General features: G+C 46.3%; 1 protein-coding gene across 2 annotated transcripts in view; it reads right to left on the bottom strand.

Annotated features, from left to right (window-relative positions):
* STAT1 (signal transducer and activator of transcription 1) overlaps positions 1-14,440 on the bottom strand; it is a 37,282-nt gene extending 22,842 nt beyond the window's left edge. Inside the window, exons 1-8 of one of the 2 annotated variants that reach the window (XM_032860208.1) lie at positions 14,382-14,440; positions 11,104-11,232; positions 10,239-10,383; positions 8,903-9,001; positions 3,209-3,298; positions 2,478-2,556; positions 1,455-1,546; positions 888-1,039 (exon numbers count right to left, since the gene is read on the bottom strand). In XM_032860208.1, the coding sequence (XP_032716099.1) occupies positions 888-1,039; positions 1,455-1,546; positions 2,478-2,556; positions 3,209-3,298; positions 8,903-9,001; positions 10,239-10,383; positions 11,104-11,231 (785 nt within the window). In that variant the 5' untranslated portion in view covers position 11,232; positions 14,382-14,440. Of the gene's footprint in view, positions 1-887; positions 1,040-1,454; positions 1,547-2,477; positions 2,557-3,208; positions 3,299-8,902; positions 9,002-10,238; positions 10,384-11,103; positions 11,233-13,943; positions 14,044-14,381 lie in introns of those variants that run through there. The other variant, XM_032860209.1, reaches the window with a different exon arrangement.
* Positions 14,441-19,762: the final 5,322 nt, after the last annotated feature.

The following is a 19,762-nucleotide window of genomic DNA, read 5'->3' as shown; positions in this document are numbered from 1 at the left end:
CGAGAAGTGATCGTGCACTTGAATCAAAAGCCCCGCCAGGCTCATCAGCACGCACTGGGTCAAGTCCTGTTCCTAGCGCGGTGTGAGAACCGCCTCAGCAGCCTCCTGCTTCCTGCCACCTCCACCTTCCTCCGCCCGCACCGCACCCCATTCTCCAGCCATCCCGTACCCGGTACCGCAGGCCCCCTCTCATGCCCAGCTTCTCCTCTCCTCTCCTCTGCTCTGTCCCTGCTGGTCTCCTCGCTGGTCTCCAGGAAGGACTCCCCTTCAGTCTCAAGTCAGTGCAAGAGCCCTTCTCGGAAACTCTGCTGGTGGCCGCTTCCCTCGTCCTCCCCAGAACCCTGGGCAGCCCCTCATTAGAGCAGCGGCGGCCTCTTACTGCACAGGGTGAGGAAGGGACCTTCCGCCTCCCCATGGAGACTCCTTCCTGGTAGGACCAGGAGTCACTCATCGTGTGTTCCCAGGTCCTAGCCTGGCCCACAGCATTTAATAAGGTTTTACTAGATACTTGACTGAGTGAATGGTCCAAACGATTGCTTCACAGAAGCCTGGAAATGTCTCATGCTATTTTGTTTTTAATTAAAATTAAACATTAGGGCTCAAGCGGTTAAATGTGTGATGTGGGGACTATGCCACCAGTGTTTTGGCATGAATGACGTGTCCCATGGGACAGGCACAGTGGGGAGAGGACTGCTCCAGACCAAGCAGAACTTGGCTGAACTCGGCCACAGGCATGAAAAATGTGCGTTTTACAAATGTTTCCAGGGCCAGAAGCAGCTGGGCTATATCAAAGTCTAAACAAAAGTCTCGACAGGGTCCTTTCAACTAACAACTGGAATGTACACTTTATGGGCTCATGGGGTCGGCGGTCAGATTTGGAGACTTACCAGTTCTGCAGCTGATCAAGACAAGCGTTGGGGGGCCCCCCGATGCAGGCGCTCTGCTGTCTCTGCTTCCATTCCACCAGCTCATCGTTGATCAGGGCTTTCTGGGTAAGTTCCGTAACATTCAACAACTCTATTATTTTGAGAACTACTTCCTAAAGGGAGAGAAAGAGACAAAGTGAAGTCAATTCATCTTTAATCACTGAATTTAAAAATATTTTTAAAAAGCAAAGCAAGGGGCGCCTGGGTGGCTCAGTGGGTGAAGCCTCTGCCTTCGGCTCAGGTCATGATCTCAGGGTCCTGGGATCAAGCCCCGCGTCGGGCTCTCTGCTCAGCAGGAAGCCTGCTTCCCCATCTCTCTTTCTGCCTGCCTGCTTGTGATATTTCTCTCTCTCTGTCAAACAAATAAATAAAAAATCTTAAAAAAAAAAAAAAAGGAAAGCAAATATTTCACCTGGGGCTCTAAGCCAAGTGGTTATAAAAATAATGTTTCCTCTATTCTAAACTTCATGTCCATTACTTATAGTCTGTGACAAAAGCAACACATTATTCTGGAAAGTGAATCACTACCTTTCTCTTATTGTCAAGCATTAAATACATCTTCTGGATTAACAACTGTTCTTGTTTCTGATCATTCTTTGCCACGCCATTGGTTTCATGCTCTGTGAAGTGAGAGAGATGGCAGGTAAGTATAAATGTAAAAAAACCAAAACCAACTAAATCCAAGATTCACATCCACTTAGAAAAAATAGAATCCAAATGTTATCTGTTGACAGATCCAAGTTTGATCTTCAATTTTCACTGAACAAAACTAAAAAAATGTCACCAGTTTAAAAAAATTGGACAGGCTAAAACAAAGTTCTTGTTTTCAATGACCCAGGTAAACTGGAAACTACTGTCCAGCTCTTAAATCATTGTCAGAATATTACCTAAATGAATATAACCAACAAAATCCAAAATCCCAGATAAAAAAATTTATACAAAGTGTACGTGCAGCTTTGAAAGAGAAGTACACAATTAGGAAGGATTAGTTTAGGTTCCTTTCTCTCATACTATTCCCTAAGTTGTCCTAATAATGTCCCCAGATCAACCCCGGTATCCTCCAAGTGATCGCTAGGGTTATAGCCAGCATATGGAGCTGCATCGTTTAAAAGAGCTTCAGGCTGGGAAACTCCACACACCTGTCCGGCTACATCAATCAGGGGGCTAGGTACAGTAAGTAAAGTGAGTGACACAGAGCCTTGTCGACAGCCAGTGATACTGGCCTGCCATCCCTCCCCCCAAACATGTGGCAGTGTCTGACAGGTCACCACTGGGGATTAAGGAATAGTTCTACTGCCATCTGGTGGCTAAAAATCAGGGCTGCTGCTAACTACCCTATGAGGCACGGGACAGACAGCCCCTTGGGAAGGAAACCGGCTCAAAAGGTCAACAGTACAGAGGTTAACACTGGCCTGCCTCATCAAGAAGCCAAGACTAGCAGTTCAGAGTCATAAAGCACTTGGCAAACATGAAGACATACTTGCCTTCTTCATCTCGTGTCAACAGAAGAAAGGACAGCCAATGGGCACCCCTTTAGAAGTTAAGTCTTACCTCTGTTCTGTAAGGTTTTGCACTTGAAGTCATATTCGTCTTGTAAATCTTCTAGGGTCTTTATTTCATGCTCTATACACTGCAAATAAAGACATAAACAGGTTTTCCCACCAACCTGCTTCCAAAGACTTTGGGAAATAGATTATCATTTCTGTAGGACCCAGAAACCCTGGCAACCATCCTGCACCCTCAAAGATGGATTCCACTTGCAAAATTCTAGTCACATACATAATAATCTCTATTTCCTTAATAAGAATATAATAATATTTTTAAGAGGAAGACATACAGTTATTTTCAGACTGGCTTCCCTTGATTTCTACTTTAATGCTTCCCTTCCCAGGCTCAGAATAAAACAGGTCCTTGAGAAAGAGAAGCCATGTTTGTCCTGGGGCTCTGCATAACCCCAGGAACATGCCAACTTGAGAAGCACGGCCATCAAAGGCTATTTCAAGCAGCAACATCTAGTTTATTGGGTGATGGGGCAAAGTCAACAGTTACTGTACAATCTTGCAAAGCAGCAGCTCAGTGTCTGAAGCTGTAACAGGGGCCATAAAAGTCTATCCGTGGGTTGGTTTAACTGCTTTGTTTACATATGGTTTGGAACTTCAGCAAAACTTCTCAACTACTTAAAAGACTGAAATCAGTTAACCATGTTTACACTCAAATAATTGAAACCTTTCTCGTCTTACAAAAAGTTAGAGGCTAAACATATATATTGACTCAGTACACACCATAACCTTATCCTTCACATTTCTGACTTTGCTGTCAAGCTCCTTCTGTTTGTCTAACATCACAGTGCTCTGGATACTCCCCGACTGCGCCTGCAAAGAGAGGGGCGTGGTTACCAACCAGTTCCTCTGCCACAGTCACCTGCTCATTACTCTCTGAAGTCGAGTCCACACCTTGTGCACCACCTACACCGCAGACCTTCCAAAACTTCCTACAAGCTTCCCACATCAGCGTTGACGAGAAACAGCTGGTTCTCAAGGCCCTGGAAAATGCTGGTGAAATGTTAAAAAGGCTACAGAAAGACTCGGTTCAGTTCATGTCTACTATATACAGAGTATTTCTGGAATTTTCCATTAATTCATATAGTTGCATGGTACCACACAGGAAGTTCACATCAGGGTTTCTCAAATTTTATAGACAAGATTATTCCCAAAAACCCTGTACTTATTTGTCATAAAGCCTTGCGATTCCTTGTGGCCCCCAGACCAGCAGCATCTTACCGCCTGGAGCTAGTGGGAAATGCAGACTCTCAGTGCCTCACTGATTACTGAATCAGAAGCCCCATTTTGACAAGATCCCAGGTGACCCAGAGGCCTGTTGAAACTGGACAGCACTGCCATTCCAGACTTCAGTGACTGTGTGCTACTCGGAAGTCATGACTATCAACCGAGACACACAGAGGATCCAGTCCTCGCCCTTCAGAGCACTCAAGATGTAGCAGCACTTCCGTGTTCCTTGTTTAAGGCGTTCCTTGGTTTATTCTCGCAGCAAGACTTACTCGCTATTAAGTCAAGGTCAGACAATGTCCTAGAACCCGGTGGTAGAGTGGTAAACACGAGACTGTTCTCATACAGATGATTCTAGAAAGAGGCTATTTTTGTTTAGAGTTAAAGCCCCTCCCATGGCAAAAACTGTGCCCATCGACCCTCCTTACGGAGGCCTACACAGCGCAGATTCTATGTGAGCATTTTTACCCCTTCAAACTTAACAGGATTTTCTTCTTTTATATCTGGATTTTCCCTATTAGAAAGCCTTTCTGTATTGACAGATTAGAAATAAGTTTTCCCATTTTTAACCTAGCACTTAAATGGTTTCTTTTTTTTCTACCTTTAGATCTCTAATCCATTTGAAGTTTATTCTTATGTTTACTGTGAAAAAGTGTGGGGACAATTTTAACTTTTTTCCCAATTGGCTGTCCACGTGTCTTAACAACATTTAGTGAAAAGTTCCTATTTTCCCCAGAGCTCTGACTTGCTATTTTTATCACACAAAGTTCCTTTCATACTTGGTTTTAAGTTCTAGACTTTCTCTGATTTTCCATGGGTTTTTCTCTTCCTGAACCTGAACAGTGTTCCTTGGAGGAACGACCTTGGAGGGCTTGGTGTGGACCTAATAGAGCGGGGCCCGTCTTCTTGTCGTGTTTCTCTGCTAGTTTCCTTGCTATTCTTGCAGAGTTATTTTCCCGACAACTTTCACAGCTTCGGAAAGAAACTTGTTACTTCTCTTGGGATCACGTTAAAATTATGAATAACTCAGGGACAGCCGAAAATTCTATGACATTGCTTTTGATTCTTATGCCTCTCATGGTGGTCTCTTGTCAAACTGTATTGGTGAATACCATCAATATAATGTTATTTAAGTATCAGTGGAAATAGTGGACATCCTTGCCACAGTTCTGATGTTTTCCAAACTACATAAGACACTGTCTACAGCACTGAGAGATATGTATTTTAATATGCTAAAGAGGTACCCATCAGTTTGTATATTATTTAGTGTCTTTTATCGGGGATGGGTGTTGGATTTTGTCAACCCTTTTCAGCAACTTTAGAGATAAGCATATGCTTTTTCTTCCTTGTATCTACTTACATAATGAATTACATTAATGCATTTCCTAGCCACACCCTACTCTGTAATTATAATCTGGAATAAATTCTACTTGGTCATAATATATTGTTTTCTTAATGTATTACTGAATTCTGATCACTAAAATATTTTGTTTAGAACTTTACACTGATATTCAGAAGTGAAATTGGCCTATAATCTTTTTTGTTCTATCTTTATTATGTTTAGGTGATCAACGTGATTCTTTGTTTACAGAAAACTCTGGAAGTTTTCCTTCTTTTATATACTCTGGAATTGCAGAAGTTCAAAGCGCCTGAATTATATCTGTGTAAAGTGTGCATTAAAAATACATTACACTGACTGGTACCCCTAGGTGCCCCACGTATCACGGAGGAATGAACAGGGCTGCTCGGGCCTTTCAGAAGGAGCTGTCGCTTTGAGCAGCTCCATACGGCCTCCTGCCTCTGCTGCACATCAAACGCTCAAGTTGGGTATGGAAGTGCTGAATCACTGTATTCTACACCTGAAACTGTTGTTACACTGCACATGAACTGGAATTAAATGCAAACTTTACACAAACCGTTGAAGTTGGAAGGGACTCGTCTACTTTTCTTTTCTCATTTCACACCTACACCACATACAGACCCTATCTGGAGGGTTCTCGTTAGAACTGCGCTCCACACACACCCCAGACCAAGGAAGTCTGCTCAGGGAGGCTTTCTCTTCAATAGAACAAGTGGCTGTCCGAATAAGAGGACACGTGACAGGCAGTGGATGGGCACCAGAGGTCCCAGTCAGAATGCCCTCCTCTCCCATCTCCCAAGTCGAAACCCCCAAGACAGATGAAGCAACTTCTCTAATGAATGGGTTTTAGAGTCAGACAATTCTAGGTTTAAATTCCAAACTCATTAGCTCTGTGGCCCTGAGCAAAGTACTTGACCCCTCAACCTTAGTTTTTCATCTGTAAAATGGGGATAAGAATACTTAATTTCAGTGACAGTTTGAAAACGTTTATTCAAATTAATTGATGTTTATAAGATATTTAGCACAGGTCCTGAAAAAAGCATTCAGTATATGGTAATTCTATTATTTTTGTTTAAAGATTGTATTTATTTGTCAGAGAGAGAGAGCATAAGCAGGAGGAGCGGCAGGCAGAGGGAGAAGCAGGTTCCCTACTGAGCAGGGAGCCCAATGTGGCACTGGATCCCAGGACCCTGGAATCAGGACTTGAGCTGAAGGCAGATGCTTAAGGGACTGAGCCAGTCCCTAATAACTCTAACAAAGGAAAACCCGAGAGCCACTTTGTGTCTTTTCTTCCAATCTGAAAGAACCGATCACCACTCCCTGTGGTGAACCCTATGGACCTAAATTCTATCCACACATAGAGTTTTTTCGCCACACACACACACACACACACACACGCACACACTCACATGTGTGCACATGTGTGCGCACAACACGAGAAAGAAAAAGCTTAGTGTGCAATAATGGCAGCAAACAAAACATTCATAGTTTACTAAGAAGTATCTACATATAAATTCTTTTTTTAAATATTCTCTTACATATACTTTCTAAAAGTTCTTTTATTACAACAAAAAATAACAGAAACAAAATTTTCCTATCCCAACATTTCTATAAAATTTCATAGAATTTGAACACTATAAACAGACTCTCAAGTTTGCATGTTTTTAACTTGTTGAATTTCTTGAATCCCTATGTACCTATCAGTTTCCACAACTGTCAGTCAAGTCATGGACACTCTTGTTTCATCTAGATTCTCCAAATGCCCCCGGCGCCAAAATGGGGTTACTCAGAACCAAACACAGGCATCACACATCATACGTCAGTATGCATAAAAGATACATTATTAAAACGTAGTTACTTCAACAAGGGGGAGAAATGGCAAAGAAATGTTTCTCAATTTCCCAGCCCATAGTAGATTGGGTAACTTGGGAGCCATTTCCCTTTCCCTGATGGTCTCAAACATCCAGATCCTTCCCTCAAACCCTAAGAAGGTCTTGCTTCTCTTGTTCTCAGCTGGGCAGTCAACTAAACTAAACCTCTAAACCAACTAAACCTCCTGAAAGGTGCTCACCAGTAACTCAGGGGTCTCCTGAGAGGCTTAAGATGGTCCGCGCCCCAGATCACCGACATTTTTAAAGGGGAGAAAACCACTGGCAAGCCTTCAAAACCCAGAGCATACCCAGGAGAGGAGGCTGATCTGGGAAAGAAGTCCCCTACTCTGCCTCCCAGTGCCCACTCTGGGCCTCGGGGCCAAATGTGAGGCTAGAAATGCTTGGATGCCAAGGTGGAAAGTTGGTTCTTCTGCCCATCTCTGCTCTTGGCGGCCCTCTCAAGTTGGACATACAGGAGTGGCCAGACCATTGCCTGGTGTTGTTAAGATGAAAATCCCACACAGTCCCAACGTCCTGCTGAAAACCATGCAGCTGTGGAACGCATGATGAAGACAAGTATACCCCCTGCAGAGGAGCCCAGGCGGCCGACACTGAGAGGCACTTCTGTTCATGAGGCCAGGGGCCAGATGCACTAGCTCGAGTTGAGAACAAATAACGCATCTCTTAAAATGCTCAGTGCAGCAGAGCGCTTCCAGTGGGCCCGGAACTAAATGCCCAGGGAAGCAGCGGATTCACAAAAACTGGATCAAATGCCCAGAAAGCGTATGGAGAATGGCATTCGCCCCTGCTACTTACATCCTACTACTCTGGCATTCTTCCCCTCATAGCGGAAGGGTCTTAGCCAGAACAACCCATACGTTGGTTTCACAACTTCGTTTCGTTGCCTTCTGGTTGTTTCTGGCACCTCAGCCGTCAAGAAGGGAATGAACAGATGCCACAGCAATTTTAAAAATCTGAGCCCTGACCGCCAAGGTGGTTTGTATTAATATTAGTAAAACTCTGATCAAAAATCTCGGTGCTAAAACAAATCTGACTCATTTTGTTTGGATGTCTTATACATTTAAGAGGTAACTCGGGGCGCCTGGGTGGCTCAGTGGGTTAAGCCTCTGCCTTCGGCTCAGATCGTGATCCCAGCGTCCTGGGATCGAGCCCCGCATCGGGCTCTCTGCTCGGTGGGGAGCCTGCTTCCTCCTCTCTCTCTGCCTGCCTCTCTGCCTACTTGTGATCTCTTCCTGTCAAATAAATAAATAAAATCTTTAAAAAAAAAAAAAAGAGGTAACTCGATCCTATTCAAAACAAAGGTCTTAATTTTCCCATCAACTTCTTCTTCTCCTCTAAAATATACTATGTCCTACAAAAGCCATCCCCCGTCCTTTCTTTCCTCCCCTGTACGATGAACAATATCTCCAAGTGATTCAAGTTGCAAACCATCAAGTCATCTTCCGTTTTGCACTTTCCCTCACTCCCATGTCTGATCCTTCAATATAAGCCCAATCAGTACCATATCCCAAATATAATCTGCCACTTTTTACCTCCACCAGCTGCACCTTTCTTGAGTCCACTTCCACCTCCTCTCCCGCTGTCTGTCACTTCCTTCCCTGCCCAATCCTCACCCTGATCTAAAGACATAACCCCACCCCCTCAGATACTTTGTTACTGTATCTCAGTATCCTCCTTTGGTAACTGCATAGGAATTGTCACTATCTGAAAATATTTTGCATATGTATTATCTCTCTCCCTCACCAGAATGACTTCCAACAGATCATAGTCCTTTCTTAAAGCCCAGGTCTATGCAATCTCTGTATCTGATCTTTCCCATTTCCTGGGGCTATAAGATCAGAGGACTTTTCCCTATAGGGTGTTCATAATATTTGTTGGGTATATGAATGCATTTTTATTTTACTACAATCTTGAGTGTTCCATTAGAAAAAAAAGTACCTGATTGAATCTCTGAGCATTTTCCAGGATCCTCCTTTCTTCCTTCAGACAGTTACAGATGATCATAGACATCTGTATTGGGTCTTCCTGAAAATTATCCTAGATATGGGTTAGAATAAAAACAAATTTCAGAATGTTTAAGCCACTGTATACTATTATAAATTGAATTTGTTCCTATCTACCGAAAAGCCTCCTCTTGTATTTATTAAATTCTATGCAAGCTATTTTTAGTAAAAATAAAAATACCCTTAATAAATTATAACAAAACCTTTCCAATAAGTACACATACCTAAATTATTTCTTGATTAAAAATCCCAAGTATCTTCATGCACAGTTCTGCTAATAGTTTTACTTTTATTTCTGTTGTTTTTTAGGCCATTTATGTTCTGTTAGGGTCCTGACACAATGCAAATGATATTTCTCAATTAAGTTTTCAGTTGGTCTCTGCTTTGAATTTACCAAAGATATTCTTTTCAGTTTTTCTATTTCCTTGTCAAAGCAGGTTGCAAAATGCTGACAACATGGCTCTTTATAACAGGTATGCTCAAGCAAAGTCTGTAGGAGAGCAAATTTCTGTAAATTTCATCTAACTTCCCCGTCACTGGTATTATAAAAGCATAGCTACGTTCACAAGGGAAGGAAAAGCTTCTAACTATCTAAGTTGAAGTTTGGTTACGTTGAAATAAGAAAATGATTGCTCTCACCTTCACTGAGACAGAAAAGTTCTGTTGTGACACAAGTAAATAGAGTAGCCAGTCTTAAGGGATGCTGGGAGCCTTTTGAAAAACTCCTAAAACCCTGTAGCCCACTGTCTCCGGCCTGGGACTCCCCCTGACTTTCTCTTCCATGGGAGGGCAATTCTTCCAAAAGCAAGGAAAAGTGGGCCTTGTTCCAATTCACTGAGTCTGTCAGAGCTCTGGGTCATCAAACCTTTCCGGACTGATTCTTCTGGACACCAACGGCTGAGATGGGACTACTACTACAGCTCCTTTGAGTTTCTGCATGGTACGACCACTCATGGCTTTTAAAATGTAACCCTGTCCCCTGGTTTCAATTTCAACAACTTGTAGTAAAAGAAGGTGACAGCATCACATTTGTCTCAGAATTACTGACACCTAACAGGTGATACACTTAAACCTGGAAATTCCTTATGTATTTACAAAATGAACAGATATCTTACTTTGCTCATGCTATAAAATATTAGCAATACAAAGAGTTTGTCATCTCCGAAACTTTTAAAAATACCAGTGAATGCATGCTCAAGTATTTGCTCAGTGAAAAAAAAAAAAAAAAAAAAAAAACCCTCTTACATAGGCTTGCAAAAACCAGGTCATACCTGAAGATTACGCTTGCTTTTCCTTATGTTATGCTGCAACAAAAAATTATTCTCCAAAGAAAAGCGACTATACTGATCATCCAGCTGGGACAGGAGGTCATGAAAACGGATGGTGGCAAATGAAACGTCATTAGCAGCATGCTCCCTGGGAGATTGAAAATTTACACATTTCGTTTCAGGTACTACTTTCAACAGACAAAATAAACATCGTTTTCCTAATGAAAATTATTTAAGAAACCAAATCTTAAGCATTCTCCTAGGTTATTTTTCCTTCTTTTAAGACTGAAATTGCTTTTAACAGCAGCTTGTACAATATTTCCATTACATACAATTAGCATGAAAAATTCCAGAACTCAGATTGTGCATGAAAACTGTTAATGATAATTATCGCTGGAGGGGGAAAAACCAATAGGGGCCTTTACTTTGTGTGCCATTTAAAATTTTTGCAATCAGCATCTAGTAAATTTTAAAATCAAGTACATATCAAGTTTTTAGAGCTAACCCCCTAATTTTATTACCTTCTTCCTATTTCTAATCAATGTTTTACCATAATTAGGCTATCATTGTTTCTTTTAACTTATTTCTTTCTCTAACCTGGATCCTAACGTGGGAAATAATTGGTGCCAACCTTATCTAACTTGTCCAAAGCATTCAGGAGTACACGTCATAATTCAATGGACAAACTACATACAAGCACTTAATGACTAACACAGTTTTGTAGAGACATATGCCATTTTTCAAACCAACATACTGCTCTGCAACAGCTAATCCAAATGGCTACAATGAGATTCATCTCTTATCCAGTGCGGCTCCAAGTCACTTAATCACTTTAAAAACAGAAAATCTTCAAGTGAGCGTCCCTTACCAGTCTTGTTTTTCTAGCCACTGCGCCAGGTACTGTCTGATTTCCATGGGAAAACTGTCATCGTAGAGCTGGTGAACCTGCTCTAGGAATTTGGAGTCAAGCTGCTGCAGCTCGTACCACTGCGACATCCTACCAGGAAACAGAGCACAAGACCTAGGTCAGGAATGGAAGAGCACAGTTCCAAAGAAGGCGTTATCTAGCACCACGCTTCTTTTAAATAGCTTACTTAATCCAAAACATAATTTGTCTCTGAAATACATTATTTAAATGGTATTTACAGTCTGAGGTCTGTTTTTTTAAAATTAAGGTGTGGGGTCGGTTTGTTTTCTTCCTTCTCCAGAAAACACACCTTCAGGCCTTTTGCTCAAGTGCCAATATACCAGGGAAGACTTTCCGGCCCCTTACTTATGTTGACATCACATCTCACCTCATAAAACACTATCCCTCTGCCCTGATGTGTTTTTCTCCATAGCACTTACCACCAGCTAACCCGCCCTGTGTTCTCTTTTTTATTCTAAGGAATAAAGGGAATGAATGAAGGGAAGAATCCCAAGGGTGAGTGGACTGTTCAACGCTCTATCTCCAGAGCAGTGCCGGGCGCATGATAGGACTTTGAAATGAATCCGTACTTTTATCGAATAAAAAGTGAAAAACATTATTTTGTTAGATTTGCTTCCAGACAAATCCTAGGAACCCTCCAAAAGCTGCTCTCTTAGAAATACAGTACATTTGGGGCACCTGGGTGGCTCAGTCAGTTGGGCATCTGACTCTTGATTTTGGCTCAGGTCATGATCTCAGGGTCGTGAGGTCAAGCCCCACACTGGACTCTGACCTCAGTGTGGAGTCTGCCTGAGATACTCTCCCTCTCCTGCTGACCCTCCCCCTGCTCTCGCGGGTCTGCTCTCAAATAAATAATTAAATCTTAAAAAAAAAAAGAAATACAGTACACCTGTAATTTAACTCAAAGAATTTTAAACCAATATTTTATACTTTGTGATTCATATGCTAACATGAATTATTTTTGTCCTATACCTTTTAAAACAGATTTTCTTCTTGGTCTACTTAGAACAATAAAAGTAGTATGAAAACTCTTAAATCTCAGTAATAATTTAAAGATGGAAACAACACTGTTAAGTATAATTTCAAAAATTAGAGTACTACTGTCTCTTTGGATAACCGTAAGTCATTTTCTGCAGAGCAGTTCTAAGGAAATGAAAACAAAACCCCGATTTAAGGAAGTCCTACCGTCTACGTGGAAAACGGAGAGCCTCCCATTACCACAGCGTAAGTCGGGATTTACACCAGCACACAGCTGGCTCATGCAGCATGGGTACACATGGCTCGCATCCTACCAGGCCTCTGTGGAAGGGGTCTGCATTTTCAAGCAGGGCACGGAAAAGCCATGCATGCTTGCTGTCAAGCACGCTCGTGGAGGCATGAAGTCACGCCTACTCCACGACTTTCCTTCCGAAGAAAAGCAACGATATGGTGGGACAATAAAGCTATTACCATCACAAATGCCAGTGGAAATGGACACAAACCCACTCCTTGGCACACCTGCTACAGGAATCTGATTCTGCACTTCAAATTAATTTCACCCCATGGGTGACTCCAAACCTGTGGCTCTTTCCCCACCCTGGCAGGTGTGTAATAAGGATGTGCCTAGCAAATTGGCTGGCCACGGGGTGAGCCAGAGGGGGCATGACACCTCTTACTAGATGCAGGACCTCAGGCAACTCACTTCCCCATCAACATTGCGGTTGTTAAGACTGGAGGAGCTAGTAGAGCACGGAGCAGGCGATTAATAAATGCATGCTAACAGATCCAGAATCAGTATCATCTCATTAAACCTGTAACCAACTCAAGGAGGGACACAATCATCCCCTAATCACCTGGCTCAAATTCCAGTGTTATGCGGACTCCTCCCTCCAGTCCCAAGACCTCCTGCCTCTCGGCTTCCAACACTACTTCCCAGTGTAGCCTCCTGCTGTACACAGGTGGACCACATCACTGTCTTGCTCAAAACTGCTAGTTTGCCCATTCCTAGGCTGATCTGCACCCCGACCCTATCTTCATCCGTTAGCAAAGCAAACCTGTCACCAAATTATCTAGTGTTTTGGTTATGCCCAACATTTCCGCTCTGCTCCAGCTGTCCCTCGCTCTTCAAAACAGCCTCTCCAGGAATTTCCGCCTAAGTCCTACCATGATTCAAAGGTAGATACAAAAAAGCCCCTTCTTCCATAAAGCTGCCTAGGACTTTCCCAGAGACAGTTAAGCTTTCTTTGACTTTGCCTCACGCACTCTGCACCCTCGGTTACTATATCAGCTCCATATGAAGAAGCTCTAGGCTTCCTCCCCTGTGTGATTGAAGTTTCAGAGGTGCCAGGGCTACCTCTTTTTTTAAACAAAAAACCACCAACAGTGTCCTGCCCATCGTAGGTACTCAAGTTTACTGGACTGAAATCTCGTCTATTTCGTACTGAATTAGAAAGTAAGGGGCAAACCCTGTGATGCTCCTCCGAGTCTGGGTTCCGCATCCTCATGAGGCAGCGGCTGTCCACCGGTTTGTGCTGGAGGCTCAAGTCTTCCTCCCGTCACCTGAGAACAACCTCTCCAGCCTCCACACACAACACTCAAAGCTCAGTCACTCGCATACGCACACAGATACCCCCCAGACTCTTCAGGATTCGCCACCAGTTTTCAAAGACTAACAGCACTTGGGGGTTCGCAGGAACTTTACTCCAGGAAGACATGAAGCTCCTTTATGTCTAAACACAGACAAAGGATTAAGAGTCCAAAATGAGACGCTCCTCCGTTCGTTCTCCCGAACCGTTACTGACCTGTCGCCTCGTGTCCCGCCGCCGCGGGGCTGAGGACCCAAGCCAAGAGGCCGCCGCGCACGCGAGGGGCGAGCGCCGCGGGGGGTGCATGCACAGGCGCGAGCGTCCGGCCGGGGCGGCTGTCCCGCGACGGCGCAAGCAAACGATCACTTCTGTGGAGAGAGGAGGCGCCCGTGGGGGAGTGGGCGGGGCGGAGGGCAGAGCGGGGTCAAGGCCCCGCGGCAGTGTCTTACGGGGGAAATCCTACTTCACAAGACTCTTCCTGCTAGGGCACAACTTGGCTCCTCACCCAGAAGGACCCCGGGGTGCCGGGGACGCGTGCTTCCCCGGTGGCGGGTGCGCCTGCAGAGCGGCCTTCGCCGGGCGTCTGGCGGCCAGGCGGGGACCGCGCGGTCCTGGGACGCCCCACCCCGGCGCCCGGAAACCCAGGCCACTCACTCTGCGCGCCGGGTCGGGCAGCGGTGGGCGGAAGCGCCGCGGGGCTGCTTATCTCGGGTCGCCGCACCCGCTTCGCCTCTGCGGGGTCTGGGGTCGGACGGGCGACGTCCCGGTAGCGGCGGGGCCCGCGGCCGACTCTGCAGAAAACCGAAAGTAGCGGCTGGGAGAAAAGACAACGCCCGGCGCCCCGCCTCCTCGCGCCTCCGCCAATCAGCGGGCGGCTGCCGCGCACGGCCAATCGGACGCGGCTGTTCCGCGGGGTCGCTGCCTCCCCGCCGCGGCCGCGGCCCCTCCAACCCGTTGAGGCCTCCCTGGGCCTCGAGCAGGGCCCCGCGGGGCGTCGGGAGGCTGACCCCGTGTCGCAACTTAGCTGGCTGGCGGTTACCTCCAGACATTGCGGACGATAACTAAGAGGATGTCTGTGTTCGCAGAGGCCCAGGCTTGGAGACCCTGGCGTTGAACCCCTGTCTGTGAACCCAGGGCCGGAGACCGTTGGGAACTCGGTCTGAGTCGGGCAGCTCACCTGCTTGCTGCTTCCCGGGACCGGTTCTGCCCCGCCTGACCCCTCAGACACGCTTGGCACAGCTGACCCTCCATCTGTCAGTACCCACTCCTGCTTGCGTCCTCCCGCCTCCGCGGCACCTTTCTTCATCTCCGCTCCTCCGTCGCCGAACTGTCCACCTGAGAGGTTGTCCGGGTGCGAAGCCGCTCGGGTTGGCGGACATTCTCACGCGGGCGTGTGGCGGCCGCACGCACAGTTGCCTGCTAGCGTGGAGGGCTGCTGTGTGTCCCGTCCGCACCCGTCTGTCCTGTCCGCACCCGCGCGTCCTCTCCCACCTCCTGCACGTTCCGCGCCCTCGTGCAAAGTCCTCCCTTGTTCCACGAGGCTCTTCGGTAGGTTCTGCAAACTAGTTATATTCAGAACCAACTCATCATCTTTCTCCTCAAACCTGCCCTTCTTTTGCTGGAGCCGGCATGTGGCAGCCAGGAGGCCTCCCTGACTTTGTCTTCTCCCTCAACTCCCACGCCTGGTGCTCAAGCCTCCTTGACTCTTCTTGCCAAATATTCCTCAAGTCTCACCAGCTTCTGTCTGTCTCATACCATCCCCACTTTTTTTTCGATTTGGATAATTGCAGTAGAGTCCCAAATGGATGCCTCACTTAAGCTCTTCATTGCCCGCCCCCTTTTAAGTTTATTTGTTTTTTAAGTAATCTCTACACCCAACATGGGGCTTGAACTCACAGTCCGAGATAAAGACTCGCTTGCCCTACTATCTGAGGCAGACAGGTCCCCTGCATTTAACTCCCTTTTAATCCATTCTCCATGCAGCGGTTTGAGTGATTTTTTTTTTTTAATTTCAAAGCAGATCATGTGTTTGCCAACTTGAAATCCTGTGATGGCTTTTCTTACAGAATTCAAATTTCCAAATATAGCTTACAAAGCCTTGGTTCCCCTATCTCTTTCTCTAATCCTATCTTGTGCCTCTCTTTCCTTTCTGTACTTCAGCATTCTTAGTTTTTGAATATGCCAAGCTCTTTCCCCAAACTCAGGACTTCTCAACAACAGTTCTCCATTTGGAAAGCCCCCTGGAGCAACATCGGCTTTTCCCCAACCTCTTTTCTGGCTAACTAATCTTTTATGTCTTAGCTAGAAACTCAGCTTAAATGGCACTCCCCCAGGTAGGCACCCTACAGGCCAGCCTAGATTCGATCTTTTTTTTTTTTTAAGATTTTATTTATTTGACAGAGAGACAGACAGACAGACAGCAAAAGAGGGAACACAAGCAGGAGAGTGGGAGAGAGAGAAGCAGACTTCCCATTGAGCCGGGAGCCCAGTGCAGGCTCCATCCCAGAAACCTGGAGTCATAACCCAGCTGAAGGCAGACATTGAATGACTGATCCACCCAGGTGCTCCTAGATCGATCTTATTGGGATGTACGCCCATCAGATAAGCCGGCTCATTCAAGCAGATGGAACTTGAATCAAGCCTTGAAGAATAAGGCAAACTTGGGTAGGAAAAGGATCTAATTAATTTCCCACAGATATGCTTAAATGTGTTTCTATTGTAGTTTTTCTCTTCCCACAGCTATACATTCCTTCCGGTCACATACCCTTACAAAGCCAGTACTGATCTGTGATAGCAATGACCTTTGGTACCAAAGTAGCTGCCTTCTGTAAGAAAAGATGCCAGGCCACCATAAAATGCCCTTCCCCTCCTACTCACCTGCATTAAGGGCCCAGACAACGTTTGAGAAAATCTGACTCTAAGAAGAGTCAGAACTTGTTATCAAGTTCTATGGATGCCTCCTTCCCTCTGTCTTTATCCTCCTTTGTTGTACCGTCATTGACCATACTCTCCCGTAGCTCGCATCACTTCAGACCCAGAACACTAGAGACCAGGGAGACTACCTTCTTCCATCCCTTTCCTCTCCACTGTATTTTCCAAATTAATTTCTCTAAAACTTAACCTCAGTGATACACTCAGTCCCTGCTCAAGAGCCTTGACAACTCTCATTGCATTTATGGTAAAAAACAAACTCTGTCTGTGAGTCTGGGTCCTCCACAGAATGTCCTTACCCTTCTCTCCAACCTTGTCTCCCACTGTCCCGTTACCTGACGAAACTCTATCCTCTGTTTTGCCTCCATTCCCAAGCTTTTCATTTCCCTGTTTCTGTCCCTTTGCTCATACCATTGGCAAGTATTGCACATACTAAATGTCATGTCCTGCCCCTTACTCACTTCACCTATCAAATCTTGACTCAATTTTGTTAAAACCAACCCCAAATCCTATATTCTCCTTCTGGAACCACCTCACCCCATGATCATTAATCTTGTCTCTGAAATAATATAACACATGAGTGTCTCCATTTTTGTCAACAATCACCACACACTCCCTATATTATGGTTTTGAAAGTGTCTGAGCCTTATTTCCTCCAAGATTTCAAGTTCCAGGGGGGCAAGCTTATGTATTTTGTAAGTGTGACTAACATACTGACCATTGAAAAAGCAACTCAATAAAAAACCAAACCGAACAGAAAAACGAGAGATCCAGAAGTGAAAAACCCAAACGTGTGAAGGCCCCCTTAGAACGGCCCGTTTAGGAAACTGTATCTCTATGCCAACCGTGTCAACGTTGCAAAAGACACAAATCTGGAAAAAATAGCTAATACCGTGTTTGGTAGATTGTGTTATTTTTCCTTTTTTTTTTTTCTTTCTTTCCCTTCCCACTCCTTGCCTCCATTCACTCTGGCCACAACATGGAATAGAAGCAGATAGGAGGTACTCAGGTCTAACCAACGTGGGACTGCGAGTGTTCGATGTGATCCACTTGTCAGTATGCTCCTTCTCTGCACTGGGAGAGGGCAGGCTCAAGCAGCCGTGGCTCCTCCAGCCTGAGTCCTAGAAGCAGAGATGTGAGGAGACCCCGGCGCCTACCCCCCAGGACAGAACTGCTGCGGCCTACCCACACACCGTAAGAGGTGTTTGTGGCCAGTGCTGTAAGGCCCTGAGATCCCCCCCGTCGGCTGAAATAGCCCCCTAATTCACAGACAGAATCAAAAGTCTAAGTTATCTTCGGGTAGAATGTTGTTGTGCGGACACCAACTGGAAAATACTTAAGAGAGTAAATGCAAAGACCTGTTATTTGGGTTAAAAAAGAAAAAGGCAACAAAGGACAGGTACTCTCTGGTGCCAGGCGTGGGAATACTTTTCAACACTGTATCGGGTAAGTCACTAGCGCTCAATCGGAAATGGCAGGTAAGAAGAATACCCCTCGTCCGGTATTTACTTATTTAAAGGAGAGTCAGGATGGTGAGGAGGCTAGATACCACATTTCATGATGAGAATTTGAAAGCGCTGGAGTAACTCATCAGTTCGCATGATGTTACAGTTCTAGGAATCTTTCCTTTCCTGGTTCTCCGCATTTTCGATATTCATATGCTAGAATATGAAAGTTATGCTTTCAAAGACTAGTTATTGGGAAATATCCACGTATAAAATTAAATGCAGGAAAACAATATCCTATTACTGTAAGGATATATAGAAATGTAGATCACGGAACACTCAGAAAGGGAAAGTGGAGAGACAGGGAAAATATTTGAAAATGTTCAAGTTTCTGGGCGGTGGGTTACTATATAATTTTCTTCTCCTGTTTGCACAAATGCTTGTACTGAGCACATTTCAATTCATGGTCCGAAACCGTCGTGAGCACCTGCGGAGTCCTGCGCCCCAGGCGGCGGCCCGCTGGGAAGCGCAGGTTACCCGCGGCTGGAAACGCCTCCGAGGCCGCCGGCCGGCGTGCGGCGGGAGGGGCGCCGCTGCTCGGAAGAGCCGCCCCACGTGCTTTCGGGGAAACGGCTCTGGAGCGAGAAGGAGCAGGATTGGGAGGAAACCGAAAAGCGAAAGTGAACAGAGTCGGGGCGCAGTGCGCAGGCGCCGGGGATTTTCCCACCGACGCGCGGCGGGTCAGAGTTCCCCCCGCGCCGAGCCTGCGGGGTGCGGTGGGGGTCAGAGCCGGGGGCGTGACGCGACCGCCAGGCCCGGACTGGCGGCACCTGCCTGCGCCCTCCAGCTGGCTGAGTCTGAGCGGGGGAGGCGCGACGGGACGGAAGGCGGGGGCCGGGGCGGGGCGGCGCGCGTCAACTTTGGAAGGAGCGAGGGGATGTGCTCTAACCCCTTTAGGCGCTGGAAACCGTAGCCGTCGCGCTTTCACCTTTTCTTTCTTCCTCGGCCCCCGAGGGCGCCCTTTCCCTGCGTCCGGTCCCTCTCCGCCGTCGGGTGGGCGGGCTCACTCAGACCCCCCAGCTGCGGTGGAGGGGGAGGTCGGGGCTGGCTGCTGCCCCCGGAGTCCTTTTGCTGTATCTGTCAAAGGGGCTTTTCCCCTCCTGGAGCCTTCTTGCCCCCTGCCTTCCCCCTCGCGGTGATTGTACCGAGGAAGGGGGGGAGGGGTATAATGGGGGAGTGGTTTGGTCACCGCACCGTGACCAGAATTTTGACGGACCCGGGGAAATAGTCTGGGTCCTGCCAGCCGTCGGTGCCGCTCACTGCATGACTGGGGGAGGCACGGACGGGGCCGGCTCGGCTCCGTCACTAGCGAAGGACACCAGCAATTTGGGGTGACCGGGTCCCAACCTCGGACTCCAGTGTGCGAAGGGACCCGTCGCGCCTGCCGCAGCCCTCTGCGTCATGCGAGAGTGAGCGCCAGTCCCGGGGCTGCGACAAACGCCCCAGCAAGTGCTCCTCACCTAATTCCCACGACGCAAAGGGATGTTTATTTTCCCGTTTGAAGGACAGGACAGGCTATATAATTTGCAGGGCCCAGTGCAAAATGAAAATATGGAGTCCTTTATACAGAACTTACAAGAATTTCTAGAAGGCAATGTA

This window comes from Lontra canadensis, unplaced genomic scaffold, assembly GCF_010015895.1.
Source record: "Lontra canadensis isolate GAN:19392208 unplaced genomic scaffold, GSC_riverotter_1.0 scaffold18, whole genome shotgun sequence".
In the NCBI taxonomy this organism is placed as follows: domain Eukaryota; kingdom Metazoa; phylum Chordata; class Mammalia; order Carnivora; family Mustelidae; genus Lontra; species Lontra canadensis.
The sequence above is the reverse complement of the archived record's forward strand: the minus strand, read 5'-3'. Positions and strand labels throughout refer to the sequence as shown.